This window comes from Zootoca vivipara, chromosome 11, assembly GCF_965207765.1.
Source record: "Zootoca vivipara chromosome 11, rZooViv2.hap1.1, whole genome shotgun sequence".
Classification (NCBI taxonomy): Eukaryota; Metazoa; Chordata; class Lepidosauria; order Squamata; family Lacertidae; genus Zootoca; species Zootoca vivipara.
The window spans coordinates 53,665,628-53,687,809 of NC_142594.1; the positions used below are offsets into that span (position 1 = coordinate 53,665,628).

Here is a 22,182-nt window from a genome sequence, read left to right on the forward strand (position 1 = left end):
CTGTATGCTAGCTCCCTCGGCCAGTAAAGCGAGATGAGTGGCACAACCCCAGAGTCGTCCCCGATTGGACCTAATGGTCAGGGGTCCCTTTACCTAACAACTCACAGCACCCTTAACAAACTTCAGCTCCTATGATACTTTGGGGGAAACAAAGACTGTTTAAAGTGGTACCGTAGTGCTTTAGATGTGTGGTGTGATTGTGGGCCAAATTGTTCTCCCCTGGATTTTCTTAAAGCTTACTCTTTAGGAAGACTCCTCCAGAGTGGGAGGTTTGGGAGAGGAATGCAACATTTCCTCAGTATCACATCAGGCCTGTCTGCCCAGCTGGCTGTTAAATGGGTGTTTTTGCTCTTTGATGTCGTAAGGTGGGACTTGGCACATCAAAACTCGTGTGTAATTTGGGGAAGCATTCTTTTGATATCTGCAAGTGGAATGGGGGTGGAACCATCCTGTATCTTGAGTCCCCATCCTAAACCCAAAATACTTTTTCTGCCGAGAAGAGCAGACCCTGAATTTCATGTCCCAGCTCAAAGGAGGTGGAGGAGGCAGACCTTGGGCATCTCTGAGATTCATGACTGCTGCTTCCTGGCACAGTGAGGAACAGCTTTTGTAAGGGGGCTGTGGCAGGACTGGTCCTCCTGAGAACATGGAGAGAACCCTGCCCATCTATTCAGCATCCAGTTCTCATGGTGGCCAAACCAGATACCTTTGTGAAGCTTGCAAGCGGAACCTGAGTGCAATAGCACTCTCCTCCTCTTGTGATTCCTTAGCAACCGGTCTACTGAGGCATATAGCCTCTGACAATTGAGGTAGAACATAGCCACTGTGGCTATGAGCCAGTGTTAGCCTTATCCTCTCGCTCCCCACCCCCCAACCATTCAGGTCCCCATCATAGCTGCCAAGTACCCCGTTTTCCCCGGGAAAGCCCCCGTTTTTACTTACCTTTTCCCAGTGGTCCCCCGTATCACTTCGTCTCCAGTTTTTCTGTTATTTTCTCCTGCCGGCGGCCTTTTTTTTCTTTATGATTTGCAAAAAATGGCCACTGCCGGCTTCAAAAGTCGCATCTACGCATGTCCAGAAGTGCATAGACGTGACTTCCAGTGTCGGTGGTGGCCATTTTTGGTGCCCACAGAAGGGCAAAGCGACACTGGAAGTTACTTCGACGCAACTTCCGGTGTCACACGGCTGCCGGTCCCGGATTCTGCTTGGAAGGTAAGGTCCCCATTGCTGTTGGGGAAAGGCTGTAGCTCACAGGTAGAACACCTGCTTTTTGCATGCAGAATTTTCAGGTTGAGCCCTGGCATTTCCTGGTGAACTGCTGCCAATCAGTGTAGACATAACTGAGCTTGATGGGCCCAGTGGTCTAAGGCAGCCTCCTATATTCCTGTTGGCAAATGATGCTTTGACAACACATTTGGTTGGCATGCTTACCTTTGGTATGATAAAACGAGAGTTCCTGAAAGTTTCACAAACCATGTGGTAAGAAGATCATTATATGAGGTTTGGGAAAGAAATAAAATGCTGTTAGAGATAAAGACCCCATGGTGGATTTTGCCGGTGGAGGTGTTGACTGTTAAAAATAAATAAATATGGAGGGGAGGAGGGCCACCTATGAGGAGATTTTGATGAAATCAGATAAGGGTTGGAAATTGAAACCATATGAAGAATTAAAAGAGGTTCTGACTGGATGGTTGCAGTACCAGCAAGTTAATGATGTTTTATTAAATGATAAAAAAAAAGGTTTTGAAGATTAAAGGTCCAAATTTCAATTAGAATTGTTGGAAGGCAGAGTGAAATGGTTATCGAAAATGTATAATGTATTGTTAGAATGGTTTGCGAAAGCTGAAATGACAAAAGAGGTGATGATAAAATGGGCAAGAGATTTTGGGTACAATATTGAATATGATGCGTGGTTGAAATTGTGGAATCAAGCATTGAAATTTACTGCATGTACTGCTGTGAAAGAAAAATGTAATGAAAATGATGTATAGATGGTACAGTGGTGCCTCGCTAGACGAATTTAATTCGTTTCACGGGTCTTTACTTATAACGAAAAATTCGTCTAGCAAATCCCATAGGAATGCATTGAATTTTTTTTTATTTTATTTTTTGCCCATAGGAACGCATTAATTGAATTTCAATGCATTCCTATGGGAAACCGCGATTCGCTAGACGAATTCTTCATAAAACGAATTCGTCTAGCGAGGCAACCTCCGCTCGAAAAATCCTTTCGCTAAGCGGAAATTTCATTAAGCAGGGCATTCGTTACGCGAGGCACCACTGTATTTAACACCAGTAAAATTAGCTAAAATGTATAGAATGAGTAGCAAAGCATGCTGGAAATGTCAAGATAAAGACGGTGAATTTTATCATATGAGCCTTCCTATCTTCAGTGATTTATCAAGTAAGCTTTCAGCAGCTCTCAGAGCGACAACAGAGATCTTGTTGCTCTCCCAGGAGTGCATGGCCAAAGCCAGGAGGCATCGCACTCGTGTCTCTTGGAGGATTCATCTTTGGATAAAACAGCAAAGTCCCAGCGGGCAGGAAACCCTCACTGTAGCTGGGTCTTGTCTCTCCAGTTTGTTGGCTGGGCTGGAATGCTGATCGGTTGGATTGCGGCAACCAAGAATCTCTTGCGTGATTAAAAAAAGACACCCCTGGTGACAAATTTGGTCCACCCTCTTAAATAGGTGCACGTCACAAATTTGTTGAATTCCATCTCTCCAGCTTTATGGCGGCATGGTGCCTTCCAGGTTTTTCTGACTACAATTCCTATCGGTCCTATCCAGCACGGTGAAGGCTGCCTTCATTCTACAGAGGCATTTAACTCCAAGACTGTAGTTGGACGATGTTCCTAACTCTTGCAGTAACTGTTTTGCTTGTCTATAATGTCCCCTTGAACTCTGATGATGCCTCTTGCTTCCTAGATGGAAGATCTGTAGGCATTGTTGTTGTTGTTTAGTCGTGTCCGACTCTTCGTGACCCCATGGACCAGAGCATGCCAGGCACTCCTGTCTTCCACTGCCTTCCGCAGCTTGGTCAGACTCATGTTGGTAGCTTCGAGAACACTGTCCAACCATCTCGTCCTCTGCCATCCCCTTCTCCTTGTGCCCTCCATCTTTTCCAACATCAGGGTCTTTTCCAGGGAGTCTTCTCTTCTCATGAGGTGGCCAAAGTATTGGAGCCTCAGCTTCAGGATCTGTCCTTCCAGTGAGCACTCAGGGCTGATTTCCTTCTGAATGGAGAGGTTTGATCTTCTTGCAGTCCATGGGACTCTCAAGAGTCTCCTCCAGCACCATAATTCAAAAGCATCAATTCTTCGGCGATCAGCCTTCTTTATGGTCCAGCTCTCACTTCCATACATCACTACTGGGAAAACCATAGCTTTAACTATACGGACCTTTGTCGGCAAGGTGATGTCTCTGCTTTTTAAGATGCTGTCTAGGTTTGTCATTGCTTTTCTCCCAAGAAGCAGGCGTCTTTTAATTTTGTGACTGCTGTCACCATCTGCAGTGATCATGGAACCCAAGAAAGTAAAATCTCTCACTGCCTCCATTTCTTCCCCTTCTATTTGCCAGGAGGTGATGGGACCAGTGGCCATGATCTTGGTTTTTTTTTATGTTGAGCTTCAGACCAGTTTAAGTGAATTAACACTTGTTGCGCCTCCCAGTTTTGCTTCTGGCCCCTCCCGCATCTGGCACGTGGCCCTTGGAACATTGCCTGGAAGGGATGGTGGCCCTTGGGTTGGAAGAGGTTTCCTGACCCTTTGATGGAGCAGCTCTTGTCCTGATGAATCCCTCTGACCTCTGGCTGGCTGAATCCCCTTGAACACCAAAGCAAGCTGTGTGTCGGACGCACAATTCAGGACACACTGCTGCACTTGGCATTGCAGTTGGGGACTCAGATGAGCTTGTGCCAAAGCTGGTGAGAAGCTCTCCATTGCTGGAGGACTCAGCTGGGTCTCTTTTGACACAGTGACCGCACATGACCCCCCCCCCCGTTTTCCTCCATCCTTTTCATAAATTGCATAAAAGGGTTTTAAGGGATTATATGGGTGCCATGCAGAGGCTTGCTCCCAACTAATGTCCTAAGCCCTGGGCATGGATCTGGCTTGTAATTCCTGTCCTTGTGAATTCTTTCTAGAAAGGGAAAGTATGGTAACCTTGGCCACAAAATATCAAAATTCTATAGCAAAAACTGACTGCTTATGTACACAAAGCCTTTGTCCACAACAACCGTGGAGAGTGAGTGTTTCCCTCTCTGTCTCTCTTTTGAAGGGGGAGTAATCTTTGATTCTGATGTTTCAGATGGTGGCTCAGCTGTGTTGAAGAGTTATTGGGTTTGTTTGAACTTTTTCAAGCACCACAGGATAGTTGGCATAGAACTACTTGCAATAAATTAGCCCAGAGATCAAAAAGGCGCAGGTTAACCAAATGCAGGAAAAACCTTTCCTATGTGGAAAGGTTGCGATGCTTTGGGGGTCTGGAGAAATGACTACTAAAGGGGAGGTGGACATGATAAGAGGTGTATTAAAATTCTGCATGGACAGGAGAAAGTGAATATTCTCCAGTGGGTACCACCCATTGAAGCTGAATGTTGGAAGATTCCAGACAATGTTTCTTCATGCTGCACAGAGTTAAACCATGGAACTCCCTTGCACAGGAGGTTGTGACATTCCTGGCAAGTCTCCCACTGAAAAATGCGGGATCAGCAGCGGCGCACCACCGGAAGTCGCTTCTGCGTAGAAGCGACTTCCGGTGCTGTGCTACCCATGTTTGGGCACTGGAAATCTGGCGGCACCAGCACCCAAAACGGAGCTTCCCTGGCAGGTAGGAAATCCGGGGGATTTCCGGGATTTTTTTTCCAATTTAGGAGACCAGCAGGAAACGGATTAAAATCCGGGGGGTTTCCCACGAAAAACGGGAGAGTTGGTAGCTATGGGTTGTGAGGGTCACCAACTTTGGATGGCTTTCAAAGAGGATTAAACAAATCTGTGGAGGAAAAAGCTCTAGATGGCCACTAGCCACAATGGCTATGTTCTGTCTCTGTTGTCAGAGGCATTCCTGGGAGGGGAGAAGGCATTCCTGGGAGAAGGCATTCCTGGGAGGCATTCCTGGGAGGGGAGAAGGCTCCTGTGCCTTGGGCCCAGCTTTTCCACTGGGGCCTCTGGTCAGCCACTGTGAAAACAGGATGAAAGACTAGACAGGCCTTTCGCCTGATCCACCCACCACCTTTGTGAACATGCTGGATTACAGCCTCTTTTCGGAACCAAAGCCCTCGCTTGAGGACCAGAACCCAGCATGACTTCAGGATTCTTGCTCAACATCCTTAGTTCCCGGCAGTTTTAGCCAATCCCTAATTCTGGCACCAGAAGTGACTCTCTCTCTGTGTGTGTGTTTCCTCTTTTTAACGCTGGGGAAAAGTACCCCAACTACTTTACGGCAGCTTTTTCTGAGTCTCCAGCTTCCACCCTCCCTGACACCTGGTTAGAGGAAATCCTGAGCCAGGATCTCGGGTGATTGGCCAGCAATCCTGGTCGCAGTTCCAACAGATGTTTCTGCTGCTTGTGTTCACCTCTTTCCCCCACCCCCCACAGCCAGTGCCAGCCTGGTCCCCATCCAACATGTTGTCACCCGGCACCGGGAACACTGTCCTGGCTACACTTTGCTGCACGTTTTTGTGAGAGAGCAGCTGGGCCATGTGTTGCGAAGCAGCTCTGGGAGAAGGAACAGGGAGGGACCCGTGTTCCTGGTGGGTTGGTTGGTTTGTTTTTGAAGGCTTCCCTCCTAAAAATTAGTTGGGCCCTTAAGCCATGTCAGGATCCGGGTGGGCTTGCAGGTACAGGAATATCGGGGAGGGGAGCTTGCGGGCTGCTCTCCAGAAAGGACTGCTCTGTGCGTGGAATAGATGGTTGAAATATGGTTGCTTTTTTGCGCATGGGTGGCTGCTTAGCACTTCCTGCTTCAGAGAGCTTAAAAACCAGGGTTTCCCAAACTTTTTTGGGGCCGCTGCCCCCTTGGTTCCATAAACTCATCCCTCTACCCTAGAAAGAGCATTGCTCAGAATAGCAGCTTGCACGACCTACTAAGGAAGAGAAGTTAAATGCAAAACAGTAACAAGGAATTGCTCATTTATTAAATCTAATTACAGCTACTTAGTTTAATTAAGTTGACAAAATTGAACTTAATCAGTGGTACCAGCTTTTCAAAGCATTTCCAGTGCCCCCTTGCCTCTTAGTGCCCCCAGGTGATCCCACCACTCCCCCAGGGGATAATACTGTCCCCTTTGGGAATCACTGGCTTAAACCCTTGCATTTGCCCATGAGTTGAGGCTTCGTCAGGCTTCTCCCCCCCAAAAAACTTGCTTCACTCCAGATGTTTTGCGCATACGGTTCGCATCAGCCCCAGCAAGTGCAGTCCACATCCAGGGATGTTATGGCCAACTACCTCTGGAGTGGCGGGGGGGGGGGGTCACCAGCTTGGGGAAGCCTTGAAGCAGACCTTTCATACTGGGCAACTGGGACTTCACTGCAAGAAGAGATCAGGGCACGCACGCTTGAAATCCAGCTTTTAATTTTGAACGAGGTTGGTTGTGAAACAGGGGCGCGCCACGCAAAACCTTTATTATCCATTCTGAACAACGATGTTTTTAAAGTTGCAGCAAAACTCTTGTGTGGAGTGCTGCTATTCAATAGTCCAACCACTCAAGTCCATTCCCTAATCTTTCCTCCTTTGCATCAGATTTTTCTTCCCAGCAGTTGCAGTTCATGGCTGCTAAGGGTGCTTAGTCCTCATTGGGTTTTTAAAAAACTCATTTTTTCCAAGGGTTTGGTTCATTTTTACTCAAACCTCTGGGTTTCCACAAGCCTGCCGCTGCCTTCCTCTTTATCAGGGGTCAGCAAACTTTTTCAGCAGGGGGCCAGTCCACTGTCCCTCAGACCTTGTGTGGGGCCGGACTATATTTTGAAGGGAAAAAAAATGAACGAATTCCTATGCCCCACAAATAACCCAGAGATGCATTTTAAATAAAAGGACACATTCTACTCATGTAAAAACATGCTGATTCCCGGACCGTCCGCGGGCCGGATTTAGAAGGTGATTGGGCCGCATCCGGCCCCCGGGCCTTAGTTTGGGGTCCCCTGCTCTATATGCATGGATGGTGCTGTTTAAGGCTATTTAAGGAATGGTGCACGTACCTTGGACATTGGAAATAGCAGGAGCGATATGACACACCCATTGACATTCACGGATATGGCATACATGATGGCAGGTCGTTGCTTGAGGCTGCGTTGTGCCCGAGCCTCAAGATTACTGACGTAGGTCGCCTTCTTCTCCTCCCCAAAGGTTGACTGGGAATGAACCCCTGACCATCCTCCCTCTGACTTCAGAAATGGAGGAAGCTGCCGTCAAAGCCCATTACAAAGTCTGTGACCGCCTGAAGCTGGAGAAGAAGCAGCGGAGGATGTGCCGGCGAGATCCCGGTGTGGCCGAGACCCTCATGGAGGCCATCAGCATGAGTGCCCTCGAGTGCCAGTACCAGTTCCGCTTTGAGCGGTGGAACTGCACCCTCGAGGGGCGCTATCGGGCCAGCCTTCTGAAGAGAGGTGAGCAGTCAGAGGGTGGGAGTGGGGGAGCCTCTGGACCGAGAGCCACAGATGTGGCCCTCCGGGTGTCTCTGTCTGGCCCTCAGGGCTCCCACAGCTTCGGGATTGGTGGTGGGATGACAATTGGTCAGAGCAGGCACCCCCAAACTTCGGCCCTCCAGATGTTTTGGACTACAATTCCCATCATCCCTGACCACTGGTCCTGTTAGCTAGGGATCATGGGAGTTGTAGGCCAGAACATCTGGAGGGCCGCAGTTTGGGGATGCCTGGGTCAGAGGGAGAAGAGGGAACAGACTGGGGGGAGGAGGCTAGCTGCAGAGGCTAGACAATGCTACCATTCAATGGATTTGTAACTGGCTGACCGAACCCAAAGGGTGCTCATCAATGGCTCCTCCTCATCCTGGAGAGTAGTGACTAGTGGGGTGCCACAGGGTTCTGTCTTGGGCCCAGTCTTATTCAACATCTTTATCAATGACTTGGATGATGGGCTTGAGGGCATCCTGAGCAAGTTTGCAGATGACACCAAATTGGGAGGGGTGGCTAATACCCCAGAGGACAGGATCACACTTCAAAATGACCTTAACAGATTAGACAACTGGGCCAAAGCAAACAAGATGAATTTTAACAAGGAGAAATGTAAAGTATTACACGGGCAAAAAAAATGAAAGGCACAAATACAGAATGGGTGACACCTGGCTTGAGAGCAGTACATGTGAAAAGGATCTAGGAGTCTTTGTAGACCACAGACTTGACATGAGTCAGCAGTGTGATGCAGCAGCTAAAAAAGCCAATGCAATTCTGGGCTGCATCAATAGGAGTATAGTATCTAGATCAAGGGAAGTAATAGTACCACTGTATTCCGCTCTGGTCAGACCTCACCTTGAATACTGTGTCCAGTTCTGGGCACCACAGTTTAAGAAGTTTACTGACAAGCTGGGATGTGTCTAGAGGAAGGCAACCAAAATGGTCAAAGGCCTGGAAACGATGCCTCATGAGGAATGGCTTAGGGAGCTGGGTATGTTTAGCCTGGAGAAGAGAAGGTTGAGGGGTGATATGATAGCCATGTTCAAATATATAAAAGGATGTCGTATAGAGGAGGGAGAAAGGTTGTTTTCTGCTGCTCCAGAGAAGCGGACACGGAGCAATGGATTCAAACTACGAGAAAGAAGATTCCACCTAAACCTTAGGAAGAACTTCCTGACAGTAAGAGCTGTTCGACAGTGGAATCTGCTGCCAAGGAGTGTGGTGGAGTCTCCTCCTTTGGAGGTCTTTAAGCGGAGACCTGACAGCCATCTGTCAGGAATGCTTTGATGGTGTTTCCTGCTTGGCAGGGGGTTGGACTGGATGACCCTTGTGGTCTCTTCCAACTCTATGATTGTAGGCAACAGGGCTTAGTGAGCTGCGAGAGTCTGTGGTAGAGAGAAGTCCAGAATCAGAGGCTGAAGCTGAAGCAGGAGAGGAGGAGGAGGACAAGAGGCAGAGATGAGTCCGACTGGTGAGTCCCTCTCCTGCTGCAACAAGCTCCCCTCTCCCCTGATCTCCCAGGGGATTAAAGGGTTGAGGAGGCGTCACCTGACTCACCATGTTGAGGAACATTGGGAGAAGCTACTCTAAGCAAAAGCTGGTTCCTGTTGTGTGCATGGAGAATACCTTTTTTCATGATTCTGGCTTTGTCTGCCATTTAGAGGGGGGCAGAAGCTAGACACTGCATAAACGCCTCACCTTCAGTTATTAGAAAAGCTATGTTAGTCAGCCTTCCAGCTTATGGAATTTCATTTTCTTTTTCTTTTTTTAAAAATATTTTTATTAATTTTCCAATTAAAACCAATTATATCACATTCAATATTTCAAATTATACACATATATATATCAATCAAACCGAATGTTATGCCAAATCATCTAAAGAATTTTTTATTTGGGTTCCCATGCTTCAAGAAATTGGGAATTCCTCGCAACTGTCCACTGCCGTCTTTTTTCTAAAGTTCAAATCGTCCTCCAAGTTCATAATAATCCAGATCTTCCCCTTACAGTCACATAGATGTTTTCCACTTTCATCCGATTGTTTCCCAGCCGCTGAGATAAATATCAAACAACGTTTCACAGATGTTCTTTCTCCTGTGTGAGTTAATCAGTCCAGCCTCCCCATAAATCTTCTTAATGGAGCTCCTTGTTGCGTCGAAGCAGCCCGAAGCAGCGCCATCTCAAAAAGCTCAAATCACTTTCGCTTTCTCTCATAGCCATGAAGATTCACGATCATTATAGAATTTACAGCTTTTTCAGGCAGGAGACCCAAACATCAAACCATAAACTCTTGGTAAATTAATGGATCTCCTTGCCCTATAGCTGAACTTAGCTTCAGGTCGCTGCTCCAATTTAAAGTGCGTCACAACTCATAAATCCTCCGAGCGCGTCCAGAACCCCTTCCGCCCGACTAGGGGGAGGCTTTTCTCATCGGCAACTCCACATCTTTAAAAAAAATATGCTCAGTAACAACAGTTATAAAGTTCAACTCACACAGTCTTTTGCTTCTCTTTCACTCCAAACAAGCCAGGACATCGCGTCCGGGAAGGTACGATGCAGCAATATGAAGGAAAATAAAATAAAAACTCACTTCCCTTATCGCTCCGTCCCCATCAATCCTTCTTCCAGATGCAGTACAATCTTTGACTCCTCTCCTTTCAGCAGCATAAATTTCTCAGCAGTAAACAGCGCTTCTTCCCCTCCTTCTGAAGTATGTCCATAGATTTAAGCCTAATTATCTTCTTTAACCATGGAAATCCCCGCCATGCAGATTAGCGTCCGGGAGTCCTGGCCCTCGTAAGTGCTCAGCCCAAGCTCCCCCCACTCCAAAAACAGTCGGAGTGGGTCAGGGGGCATCGCGGGCCAGCGGCCCCTCTCCGTAACCCCCGGAGAGGGTAGGGGGTTGCCATTTACTCCCCTAGCAACCGCCAAATTCCTTACGAAGGTCAGAGAGATGGAAAACAGGTCCGCCATTCCTGCAGGCGGAAACCGGAACCTCTATGGAATTTCATTTTCAGCAAACACTGCCCTAATGCTTCTATGCACACTCTGTGGGCCACAAGGATAATATAATTTATTACTTATACCTCGCCCATGTGGCTGGGCCTCCCCAGCCACTCTGGGCGGCTCCCAACAGAATATTTAAAACACGATCAAACATTAAAAACTTCCCTAAACAGGGCTGCCTTCAGATGTCTTCTAAAAGTCAGATAGTTGTTTATTTCCTTGACATCTGATGGGAGGGTGTTCCACAGGCTGGGTGCCACCACCGAGAAGGCCCTCTGCCTGGATCCCTGTAACTTCACTTCTTGTAGTGAGGGAACTGCCAGAAGGTCCTCAGAACTGGACCTCAGTGTCCAGGCTGAACGATGGGGGTGGAGACGCTCCTTTGAAACATATGGCGAGGCTTTTAAAAGGTGTAAACCCAAACTGTGTGTGTGTGTGTGTTTGTGTGTGTGTGTGTGTGTGTGTGTGTGTGTGTGTGTGTAGCTCTGTTGGCCTAACTGGTGCCACCCTCCTCTGGGTAACGATGCCGTTGTCCTTTGCAGGTTTCAAGGAGACGGCCTTCCTTTATGCCATCTCTTCGGCAGGACTCACGCATGCCATGGCCAAGGCCTGCAGCGCCGGGCGGATGGAGCGATGCACCTGCGACGAGGCCCCCGACCTGGAGAACCGGGAGGCCTGGCAGTGGGGCGGCTGCGGCGACAACCTCAAGTACAGCAACAAGTTTGTCAAGGAGTTCCTGGGGAAGAAGTCCAACAAGGACCTGCGAGCGAGGGTGGACTTCCACAACAACCTGGTTGGCATGAAGGTGAGGCTCTGCAAGTGATGGAGGCAGTTGTTTTTCTTGTTTGTTTGTTTGTTTGATTGGATTTATATACTGCCCTATACCCGGAGGTCTGAGGGCAGTTCACAGAAAAGATCAACAGAAAAGCTACAATAGTCTCCTTCTTTGGAGGTCTTTAAGCAGAGGCTTGACAGGCATATGTCAAGAATGCTTTGATGGTGTTTCCTGCTCGGCAGGGGGTTGGACTGGATGGCCCTTGTGGTCTCTTCCAACTCTACGATTCTATGATTCTATATATAATCAAAATAATAAAATAATAATAATAAATATAATCAAAATAAAAAAACAACCCAGTAACAACCCTCCCCCAAGAAAGAGCCACATTTTAAAAGGACATAGCATGTCAATCAGATCAACCAAAGGCCTGACACCTAATAAAATAATAATAATAATAATAATAATAATAATAATAATAATAATAATAGTTTATTATTTATACCCTGCCCATCTGGCTGGGTTTCCCCAGCCACTCTGGGGGCGGCTTTCAACATACAGTGGGACCTTGACTTACGAGCTCCTCGACATCCGACGTTTTCAACTTACGAGCGGAAAAAGTGGCCGCACGCTTACTATTTTTCCGACATCCAAACGGAAAACCCGTTCGCGGCTAGATTCGGTTTCCTCGACTTACGAGGTTTTAGTTGCGGTTTCCTCGACTTACGAATTTTTCCGTTTCCAATGCATTCCTATGGGAAACCGCTTTTCCTATGGGAAACTCGACTTAAGAGGTTTTTGACCTACGAGTGTGCATTCGGAACGGATTAAATTCGCAAGTCGAGGTCCCACTGTAATATTAAAATACAGTAGTCTATTAAACATTAAAAGCTTCCCTAAACAGGGCTGCCTTCAAAAGTCTTCTAAAAGTCTGGTAGTTGTTTTTCTCTTTGACATCTGGTGGGAGGGCGTTCCACAGGGCGGGGGCCACTACTGAGAAGGCCCTCTGCCTGTTTCCCTGTAACTTGGCTTCTCGCAGGGAGGGAACTGCCAGAAGGCCCTTGGCTTTGGACCTCAGTGTCTGGGCAGAACAATGGGGTGGAGACGCTTCTTCAGGTATACTGGACCGAGGTGCATAATAAAGGCACCATGCAAACTTCCCTGGGGAGAGCATTCCGAAGGCGGGAGCCACTGCAGAGAAGGCCCTGTTCTCGTGTTGCCACCCTCCGGACCTCTCGAGGAGGAGGCACATGAAGAAGGGCCTCAGAAGATGATCTCAGGGTCTGGGTAGGTTCATACGGAGAGAGGCAGTGCTTGAGGTATTGTGGTCCTGATATTGCCAGCATGGATAGCATTAAAAGAGGATTAGACAAATTCGTGGAGGAGAAGGCTATCAATGGATTCTAGCCATGATATCTTCCAAGGTCAGAAGCAGTCTTGTTGGTCAATGTGGCTCTCCCCACTCTCTAGACAGAGTTGGCAGGTCAGGTTTTGCATCAAAGGCCAATTCTCCCCTTGCCTTTGAGGGGGAGAGAACTTTGTCGTGTTCCCAAATGGGACTTTTTGCAGGAAAAGAACAAGCACTGTGGAAATCTGGTGCAGTTCAAGTGGGGGGAATGAAAGGGGTTCCACTCCAGCAACTCGAGAATCTGATCACCTTCTTTCCACCCTGGCCCTGCTGTCCAACCCTCCAAAAAAGTGGCGTCCTGTATCGGAAAGGCCTTGTTGCCACTTAGGCTTTCACAACAAGTGCAGTAGCACCCCAAACCTAAAGGCTGCTATAAGCTGGTTTGAAGTCACTGAGATTCTGTTTCACTGCAAACAAAGAGAGCCTCCATTGGGTTGCGGGGGGGGGGGGATAAAGGGGAGGGGAACTGATCACGGTAAGCTGACACTAATAAGATTTGGGTTTGAGCAGTGTGTTAATCAGACCTGAGAAGATTCGCAGGAGTGTTGCTATGGGGACGGCTTTGGGGCGTGGGCATGGGTGTCTATGCAGCTTTCCTGAGACAGAGAGCTGTCGGAAAAGTTTTGTGCGTGTACTTTGGGTAGGGCAGATCTAGAATCTGCAGGTTCTGGCGGAACGGAAAAGCTGGCATTTCCGGCAAGGATCTTGATTTGGTTTCTGTCCTATTTTTCCCCTTCCTAGCACAGCCTTTCTTGGCCCAGTGTCCTCCTCCAGATGTTCTGGACCACTGCCCACTGGGAATTGTGGGCCAAAGCATCTTGAGGGGTCCAGATAGGGAAGGCTGGCCTCAAAGCGCAGGACTTGTGTGGATGGGGAGCATGTCCCATATGAGGGCATAGCTGCCAAGCCTCCCGTTTTTCGCGGGAAAACCTCGTATTTTGTTACCGTTTCCCGCTGTTACCCCAAATCGATTATATCCCGTAAATATCCCGTAAAGCTCCTGCCGGCAGCCATGTCCCGGCTCCCGGCTGTCTGCGCATGTCTGGACATGTGCAGATGCGATTTCTGGTGCCCAGACATGCAGACACGGGCAGCCTGGCACCGGAAGTCACTTCTACGCATGTCCAGACATGCGTAGAAGCAACTTCCGGTGCCACTCTGTCTGTGTCTGGGCACTGGAAATCGGGTGGCGCTGGCACCGGAAGTCACTTCTACACATGTCCAGACATACGTAGAAGCGACTTCCGGTGTTGCGCCGCCGCGTAAAAGCGACTTCCGGTGACGTGCCGCCGCTGATCCCGGATTTTTCAATCCGGGAGTTGGAGAGTAGATTAGGTGAGAAGAGTGACCAGCTCAAGCTCACTTGGTGGGCTTTGTGGCTTCATGTGGGTTTGAACCCTGGTCTCCCAGGACCAGTTTTGATGCTCTTACCCCTATACCATGCTGGTTCCTTCCCACCTAGCTCCTTAACTGTGAAACTAGGAGCCAGGTGACCCTATAGCAGTAACCCCTGCCTCCCCACACTTCTGTGGCAGTATGGCAGGTGGGGGTGGTGGAAGTGGTAGTGTGTACAGAACACTTTTCTCTGAGGATTTTGGCTCTTTGTTGTTATTAAAAAGGCGAGTTTGTCGCTCTTAAGCTTACAGAGTGATGCTTCCAAGTGGGCTGGACATCTCTTGGTTAAATTATCAGATGGATGTATGAATAGAGACTTTCCTTGGGTTATCCTGAATAGCTCCCAGCAGTGGTGATTTAGAGATGCTTGCTGTATGCACAGATTAAATTCTAATCTAGGGGTGTGAGAAACAGTCAAGGGAGCTTTAAGACCTGTCCTAGGCTTTGCTGCCATTCCGGCCCCACACCCCACACCCCGGCAAATGGCACAATTCTCCATTCCAAATCTGTTTCCTTAGCCCTGCGGCCGCCATTCTATAAGCCCATGGTGGCTTGGTGAACCATGGCCTGTTGGCCTCCTGCTCTGCTTAGTTAGTGGCCAGGCCCCATCCCACTTCAAATGTTTATCTGTTAACTAACAGAACTTTCCCTGTTCAAAGAATCCTGGGCATTGTCTCTTGAGGGGACTGAGGAATTCTCTGGCTCTGTAACTCCACACACAACTATGACTCCCAGGTGAATCTATTAGGGAATCTATGTCAATTTCTCGAAGCTTAAGTTTGGTTCTCCACATTACCATGCAATTCATTTTTTTTAAGTTCTGAAAATTCACCAGCCTTTGGGTGCAAATTTCTCCTAGAACCACCTGTTCTTGTACGTAACGTTGCCTAAAACGTCCCTTTTGCAAAGCTGCTTCCTGGAACATAATGCATTTTTTGTAAGTTCCCTTTTTACCTCCAACACATGCATTTCTATGGATGGTACTTGGCTCAGAAGCGGCATTGCAAAATTCAGAGAAGTGTGCATTTCCAAGCGTGGCTGTGGTTTTGTTGTTGTTGTTGTTCCCGTAATGTTTCGGGGAGTGCAGAGCTAGTAGGTTTGCCGTTAAAGGTGAGCTGCGTCAAATGGTCTTCACCCTCCTTTGTGCCCGTTGAGAAATACACTCTAGAAATAGGAAGGCCTGTTGGGCCCTCTGAAAGTGTCTTCTCCATTGCCCTGGCTTGGTGGTCTCTCAGCGGTATGGAATGTTGTGTTTTCCATTACACACACACTTGCTGTGCTTCTGATCGTAACGGCTCTCCTGAGGCTCAGTAGACGGGTTTCTACCTCCCGACCCTTTGAGCTATTGGCAGGCGGGATTGCTTGCTGCTTTGGGGACAAGGGGAACCTTTTTCCTGACCCCGCGCTAGAGAAGAATTTCTGAGTGACGCAGATCTTCCAATGCCATGCTTGCCATCCAGCCCACCCCCTTTGCCGCCGCTTTGAAAATTTGCTTCCCGGAGAGGATTTCATTTCTCCTTTTTTTCACACCCACCTCAGCTGTGTCTCTTTGCCCCAGAAGAGTGCAAGGACCGCCCTCTTTGACCCCTCTTGCGCCCATTTCATGCCTCGCTCAAGCGCTTACGATATGACCTCAACGCCGGTGACAAGGCCAGCTTGTCTGGCACGGGGGGTTGAGGTAATTAGCCAGAAGGACTTGGCCAAGCTCCTTCTTTCTCTCTCTCGGTGAGGGGAGGAAAAAAACAAGCCTAAGAATGTTGCAGCTTATTTTAAAAAAAGAAAATGAAAGCACACACACGCACACACACACACCAGGCCAGATCCATCCCAGTTCATTCAACTATTCTTGGGAATGGGATAGTGGAGAAAGAAGCTGGAGTGAGAAACCACAGACCTCTCTCTCTCTCTCTCTCTCTCTCTCTCTCTCTCTCTCTCTCTCTCTCTCCACCCTCCAAGGTTGCTGGATGATTTTCATGTATATTAAAACGAGCGGCTGTATAATTATACCAATGCCCCCCCTTCTCTTCTGCATATGGTACCTTCCCCCTCCCCTGGAAAGAAAACATCTCCCCCCTCGATTGCAATTCTCCCTTTTGTGTCCCATTAATGAAAAGTCAGAGTGTTAGCACACTTGATTTTGTTCCACCAGGCCAGAGTTAAGTGATGTTTTAATTAAATCTGCCTCTCCGCCCCCCCGGCCTCTTGCCCATGTTTCTCAGCAAAGTATCATTAAGCATAACTTTCTGACTACCTCTCTGGAGCGTTGCTAAGTTCCTTAATCCCCCAAAGGGCTGACCCCTTCTTTCTTTCTTTCTTTCTCGTTCCCTTCCCTTCCACTCCACCTCCCCCCCCCCTCCGGTGAGGTATGTCTGTTCAAGCGTGTCTTACAAATCTGAGGGGCACCATGAAAGGGGAGGCTGTTACCCTGGGCAGGATAATATCCGTGTTTGCCCTTCCCAGTCTTGCTGCCTTCGTCAGAAGAGGAGGAGAGCCTTCTGGATCAGGCCAATGGCCCATCTAGTCCAGCTTCCTGTTCTCACAGGGGCTGACCAGATGCCCCCACTATGGGAAGCCCACAAGCAGAATTTGAACACAAGAGCCCTCTCCCCTCCTGCGGTTTCCATCATCTGGTTCCCAGAAGCATTGCTGCCCCTGACTGTGGAGGCACAGAGCACAGCCATCCTGTCTAGTAGCCACCGACAGCCCTCTCCTCTGTGATTTAGTTGAATTGTGTCCAGGGCAGCTGTCTATCAGCTCCATCTGGTACGCAGGCTGAGACCCTACCTGCCTGCAGACTGTCTCGCCAGAGTGGTGCATGCTCTAGTTAACTCCCACTTGGACTACTGCAATGCGCTCTATGTGGGGCTACCTTTGAAGGTGACTCGGAAACTACAACTAATCCAGAATGCGGCAGCTAGACTGGTGACTGGGAGCGGCCGCCGAGACCACATAACACCGGTCTTGAAAGATCTACATTGGCTCCCAGTACGTTTCCGAGCACAATTCAAAGTGTTGGTGCTTACCTTTAAAGCCCTAAATGGCCTCGGTCCAGTATACCTGAAGAAGCGTCTCCACCCCCATCATTCTGCCCGGACACTGAGGTCCAGCGCCGAGGGCCTTCTGGCGGTTCCCTCGTTGCGAGAAGCCAAGTTGCAGGGAACTAGGCAGAGGGCCTTCTCGGTGGTGGCCCTCCCAAATGATGTCAAAAAGGAAAACAACTACCAGACTTTTAGAAGACATCTGAAGGCAGCCCTGTTCAGGGAGGCTTTTAATGTTTAATAGATTATTGTGTTTTATTTTTCTGTTGGAAGCCGCCCAGAGTGGCTGGGGAAACCCAGCCAGATGGGCGGGGGTATAAATAATAAATTATTATTATTATATTTCTTATTATTATTGTTGTTGTTATTGTTATTGTTATTATTGCCTTTTAATTTCATCCAAAGTGTGGGTGCTCCCACAAAAATACTGATTTCCTACAAAAGAGGAGCAAGTATTCTAAGAGAATGGAAATCGTATGAATTATACTAGTTAAATGAATAATCAAGATATGCTTTTGAGTTTCCCAGAGACATCTGGTAGGTGACCAGTGCCAGACTTACGTATAAGCTAAACAAGCCATAGCAGGCATAGGCAACCTTGGCTCTCCAGGTGATTTGGGACTACAACTCCCATGATCCCTAGATAACAGGGCCAGTGGTCAGGGATCATGGGAGTTGACGTTCCAAAACATCTGGAGAGCCAAGGTTGCCTATGCCTGAAGGAGCGTCTCCACCCCCATCGTTCTGCCCAGACACGGAGGTCCAGTACCGAGGGCCTTCTGGCGGTTCCCTCGTTGCAAGAAGCCAAGTTGCAGGGAACCAGGCAGAGGGCCTTCTCGGTGGTGGCGCCTGCCCTGTGGAACGCCCTCCCATCAGATGTCAAAGAGAAAAAAAGCTACCAGATTTTTAGAAGACATCTGAAGGCAGCCCTGTTTAGGGAGGCTTTTATTATTTAATAGATTATTTTATTTAATTTTTCTGTTGGAAGCCGCCCAGAGTGGCTGGGGAAACCCAGCCAGATGGGCAGGGCATAAATAAATTATTATTATTATTATTATTATTATTATTATTATTATTATTATTATTATTATAGCTTAGGGCCCCACTCTCTTGGGGGCCCCAAAAAAATTAAAGGAAAAAACAACTGGATGTACATTTCCAAAAAATAAGATAAAAACAAATAAAATTAAACCTACATACAGCAACCGTGTTTTGTGTTGTGTAGGCTCCTAGGATGTAAGTAATGGGCCCTGCCTGCTAGCTTGCTCCCTAAAATATCACTGGCTTGCTCCTTTCTATATATAGGGTGCCTACATTCTGCATGTGCAAATGGCTTTAGATACCTATTAGGTCCATAGAGGACCATATAACATATATTCAACACAAAAAAACACAGTGACAATTTGTTGTTGCCAAAAAACAGCTAGACATATAAAGGGGCCCCATTAACTTCAGTAGCTTGGGGCCTCATCCCAACCCAAATCCGGCCCTGTTGGTGACTGTGAGAATAGGATGCTAGACGTAATGGCTAAATGACGTGATCTAGCCAAGGCTATGCTTCTCTTCTCATGTGTAGAGTTCTGGGAACCTCTTTTCAATGTTAACAGAGAACGCTTGTCTTTGTAGCTTTTAGAAATGTTCTTTTTTAAAAAAGGAAGGAGGGCACAGTTCGTTTGCCTGGAAGCCTGGACTCAGTCACTCTCCACAGCAGTTCCGCTTGCCTTGCCCGTCATTTACGCTCCGTTCCTTACCTGCAGGTCATCAAAGCTGGCGTCGAGACCACCTGTAAGTGCCACGGCGTCTCCGGATCCTGCACCGTCCGGACGTGCTGGCGCCAGCTCTCCCCGTTCCACGAGATTGGCAAGCAGCTGAAGCAGAGGTACGAGACGGCCCTCAAAGTGGGCAGCACGACCAACGAGGCCACGGGCGAGGGGGACATCTCCCCGCCCAAGAAGTCCGTCCCGGGCCAGGGCGACCAAATCCCACGGACTACGGACCTCGTCTACATCGACGACTCGCCCAGCTTCTGCCTGGTGAGCCGCTACTCGCCCGGCACGTCGGGCAGGAAGTGCTACAAGGACAAGAACTGCGAGAGCATCTGCTGCGGGAGGGGGCACAACACCCAGAGCCGCGTGGTGACCAGGCCTTGCCAGTGCCAGGTCCGCTGGTGCTGCTACGTGGAGTGCAAACAGTGTACGCAGAGGGAGGAGGTCTACACGTGCAAGGACTGATGTGAGACACGAGAGGGAAGTCTTGCACACCAACGGATTGCCTTTGCGGATGACGGGAGAGGGCCCATCCAGGGAGGTGAAACAGGGTTTGAAAGGGTGTTTTTCACGGTTGACTTGAGAAGCGATGCCGAGATGATGTAAGCACTTTGTAGGGTACGGGTGACCCCCCCCAACTCTTGCCTTCTTGTTTCCTCGACCTTCTGCCCCCTTCTGATGCTTCTGGAGGTCCAAGTGCATGGAGACAAGTGCCTATTGCATGGAGTCCGTATCAATTTTTTTTGGTGTGTTTTTCTGTTGCGAAAAATGCAACAAGATAATTTGTGGTGACTGAGATGGGATCCCTAGCTGTTTTCCCTTGTCACTGCCCTTCACGAAACCTTGGCTAAATAAGGCATTCTCTTTTTTGGGCAGAGAAGCTTCTGGCCTGTAATCTGGATTGTCCTGTTTGTTCCGTGGCTGGCCTTGACTGCCTTGAGATCCAACGGGGGAAAAAGCACCGCCCCATTTTGTGAAGCATTTGATACCAAAAGTGTCTCCAGGGAATGGGTGGTGATGTTGGACTTCAGCATCTCTTCAAGGAGGAGAGTCAAAGTTTTTTAAAAAGTTACATACCGGGATCTCCTAAAATAGGATGTTTCAATGTGGCCTGCTTGATGGAAGGTGGTTGTGGTTCCTCAACGTGGAAGGTTTGGTTTGACCATCTCCGTTTTGAAGCAGACATTGTGAGGTTTCTTTCCAAATGTCAAGACGTCTCATTGCATTGCCCCACTTCAATCCCCCTCTCACTTTCTTGTCACCTTCACGACCTACTTTTGTAAATGATGAAAACCACTAGAGGCCTTCTTAAACCTTCCCAGGGACACACACCAGCACTCTATATAACTCCTTGTTGTTATTGTTTTTATTTTTGTACCTCTTATTGCTCCAAAACTCACCCTGTGGAGGCTGCCTTAAATTCCAGTACGTATTGAAATCCTGACTTCTGGACATGCAGCTTTGGCAAGTTGCCTTCCTGATTTTATGGAGAAACCCTGTTGCCTTAGAGGCTGCAATGCTGCTTTGGCTTTTTAAGCCGTTCTTGACCGGATCGCACAACCCAACTTACTCTACATCTCTTCGGATCTCATTCCAGTTACACTCAACAGCGATAGTGGTATATACCGGCACAGATCTCTGCAAAGATCTTTGTAACATTTCCCTCCTTAAGCCGCTAGATTGAGGCATCATGCATTTTAGAAATCAAGTACAACAGCAGTGCAAATATTGGGTTCTGAGTGACTGACTGGCAACCATCAAGAGGGGAAGGGAAGCCAGAGAAGAACCAACAGCAGTGACCAAAAGCAAAGGATGGTCTGGGCTACTTGAGATTCTTCCATTGCTTTTTAGAATTGGAACGTTACAAATCTGATGACGGATTTCCCTCCTTCAACAATACTACTTGGATCAGAAGCGGCTAGCTAACTTCTTGGCAAAGTGCCCACTGTAGGCAGTGATAATGGGCATTAGGCATTTCTGATTCTCCAGTAGTAGCATTTTTTTTATAAAAAAAAAAACTTCTTCTTTTTTTTTAAACCTGTTGACCTGGTTTTCAGTGGGGAGCTGGATAAGAAAAAAACCTTCTGCATGGTTTCCGTTTGTGTGCCTGGGGCTGTCCGATCTTCGAAGGATGCCCTCTCTTTTTTTTTCCCTTTACTGCCGCTTCTCTAAAATAATAATAAAAAATAGTAGCCACTCGCCTCGTATCTAAGCTATATTATTGTGCATCTACTGGGAGGGGATGGAGTTGACTGGCTTTGTATACTTGTCAGACTGGAAAACTGATTGAGGGTGGTCAAAAGGCAAGGCCCTGCTTCCTTTTGCTGGTCCAGGATTCTGCAAAGACGGTAGTTCTTGTCCATCTTTTTGAAGGCCAGATGAGACCAGTTGCAACAGATGTTGAACCTCAAAGACACATATTCCCCTCCCTCTCTGCCCTGGTGGCTCTCCATGCAACAGACTCCTCAATCTGAACTGTCCTTGGGTGTCACAACAGATGGACCAGCCCTGAAGTTCTGTGCAAATTGGTTTTAAGAAAAGGCTGAATAGAAACCTATTATTCAATGTGGATATATATAAATCTATATATATATATATATATGCGCCTAAATATAAATATGGAACATTTATTTATTAAGCCTTTCAGAAGTACCTTCTTATGGTTTCAATGTGGTATTATGTCCAGTCCTCTCTTGAGCAAGCGCGATCTCTCTTCCACCCTTGTTTTGCACGCACACATAACTTTGTCCAAATCATTACTTCTCCGACAAAATTGGGCGTGACTACCAAATAAGATGCATGCTGCATGCCACGTTCTTCAGATTTTCTTCTTGTGGGTGGGATCTGGACCACTCAGCTCAGTCCTAGCTCACTGGAAGAACGGATCACAAATAGCTAAGGAGGAAAGTTTAGGGCCAGCCCACTTTTTTTTTTCAGTGAACTGACCTGAATTTACACACACACACACCCCCCCCTGGGTTTGATGTGCAACTTGGAACATAATTTTCCTTTGGATTTTGCCCGTCTCCAAATTGAAAAAAAAAATGTATTTCCAGATGCAAAAATGAGATAGAACCAAACAGACATAGGGATTGATTCTTAAGAATTTGATACGGGCAAGAAATACTGACTTCCATGCCTGATCTCGCTATGGTACCTTAACAACTATC

General features: G+C 47.9%; 1 protein-coding gene across 1 annotated transcript in view; it reads left to right on the plus strand.

The window, feature by feature from the left end:
* WNT9A (Wnt family member 9A) overlaps positions 1-21,208 on the plus strand; it is a 59,667-nt gene extending 38,459 nt beyond the window's left edge. The window contains exons 2-4 of the mRNA XM_035129647.3: positions 7,344-7,603; positions 11,173-11,435; positions 19,004-21,208. Of these exons, the coding sequence (XP_034985538.1) occupies positions 7,344-7,603; positions 11,173-11,435; positions 19,004-19,477 (997 nt within the window). The 3' untranslated portion in view covers positions 19,478-21,208. The remainder of the gene's footprint in view (positions 1-7,343; positions 7,604-11,172; positions 11,436-19,003) is intronic.
* The last annotated feature ends 974 nt before the right edge of the window (positions 21,209-22,182 follow it).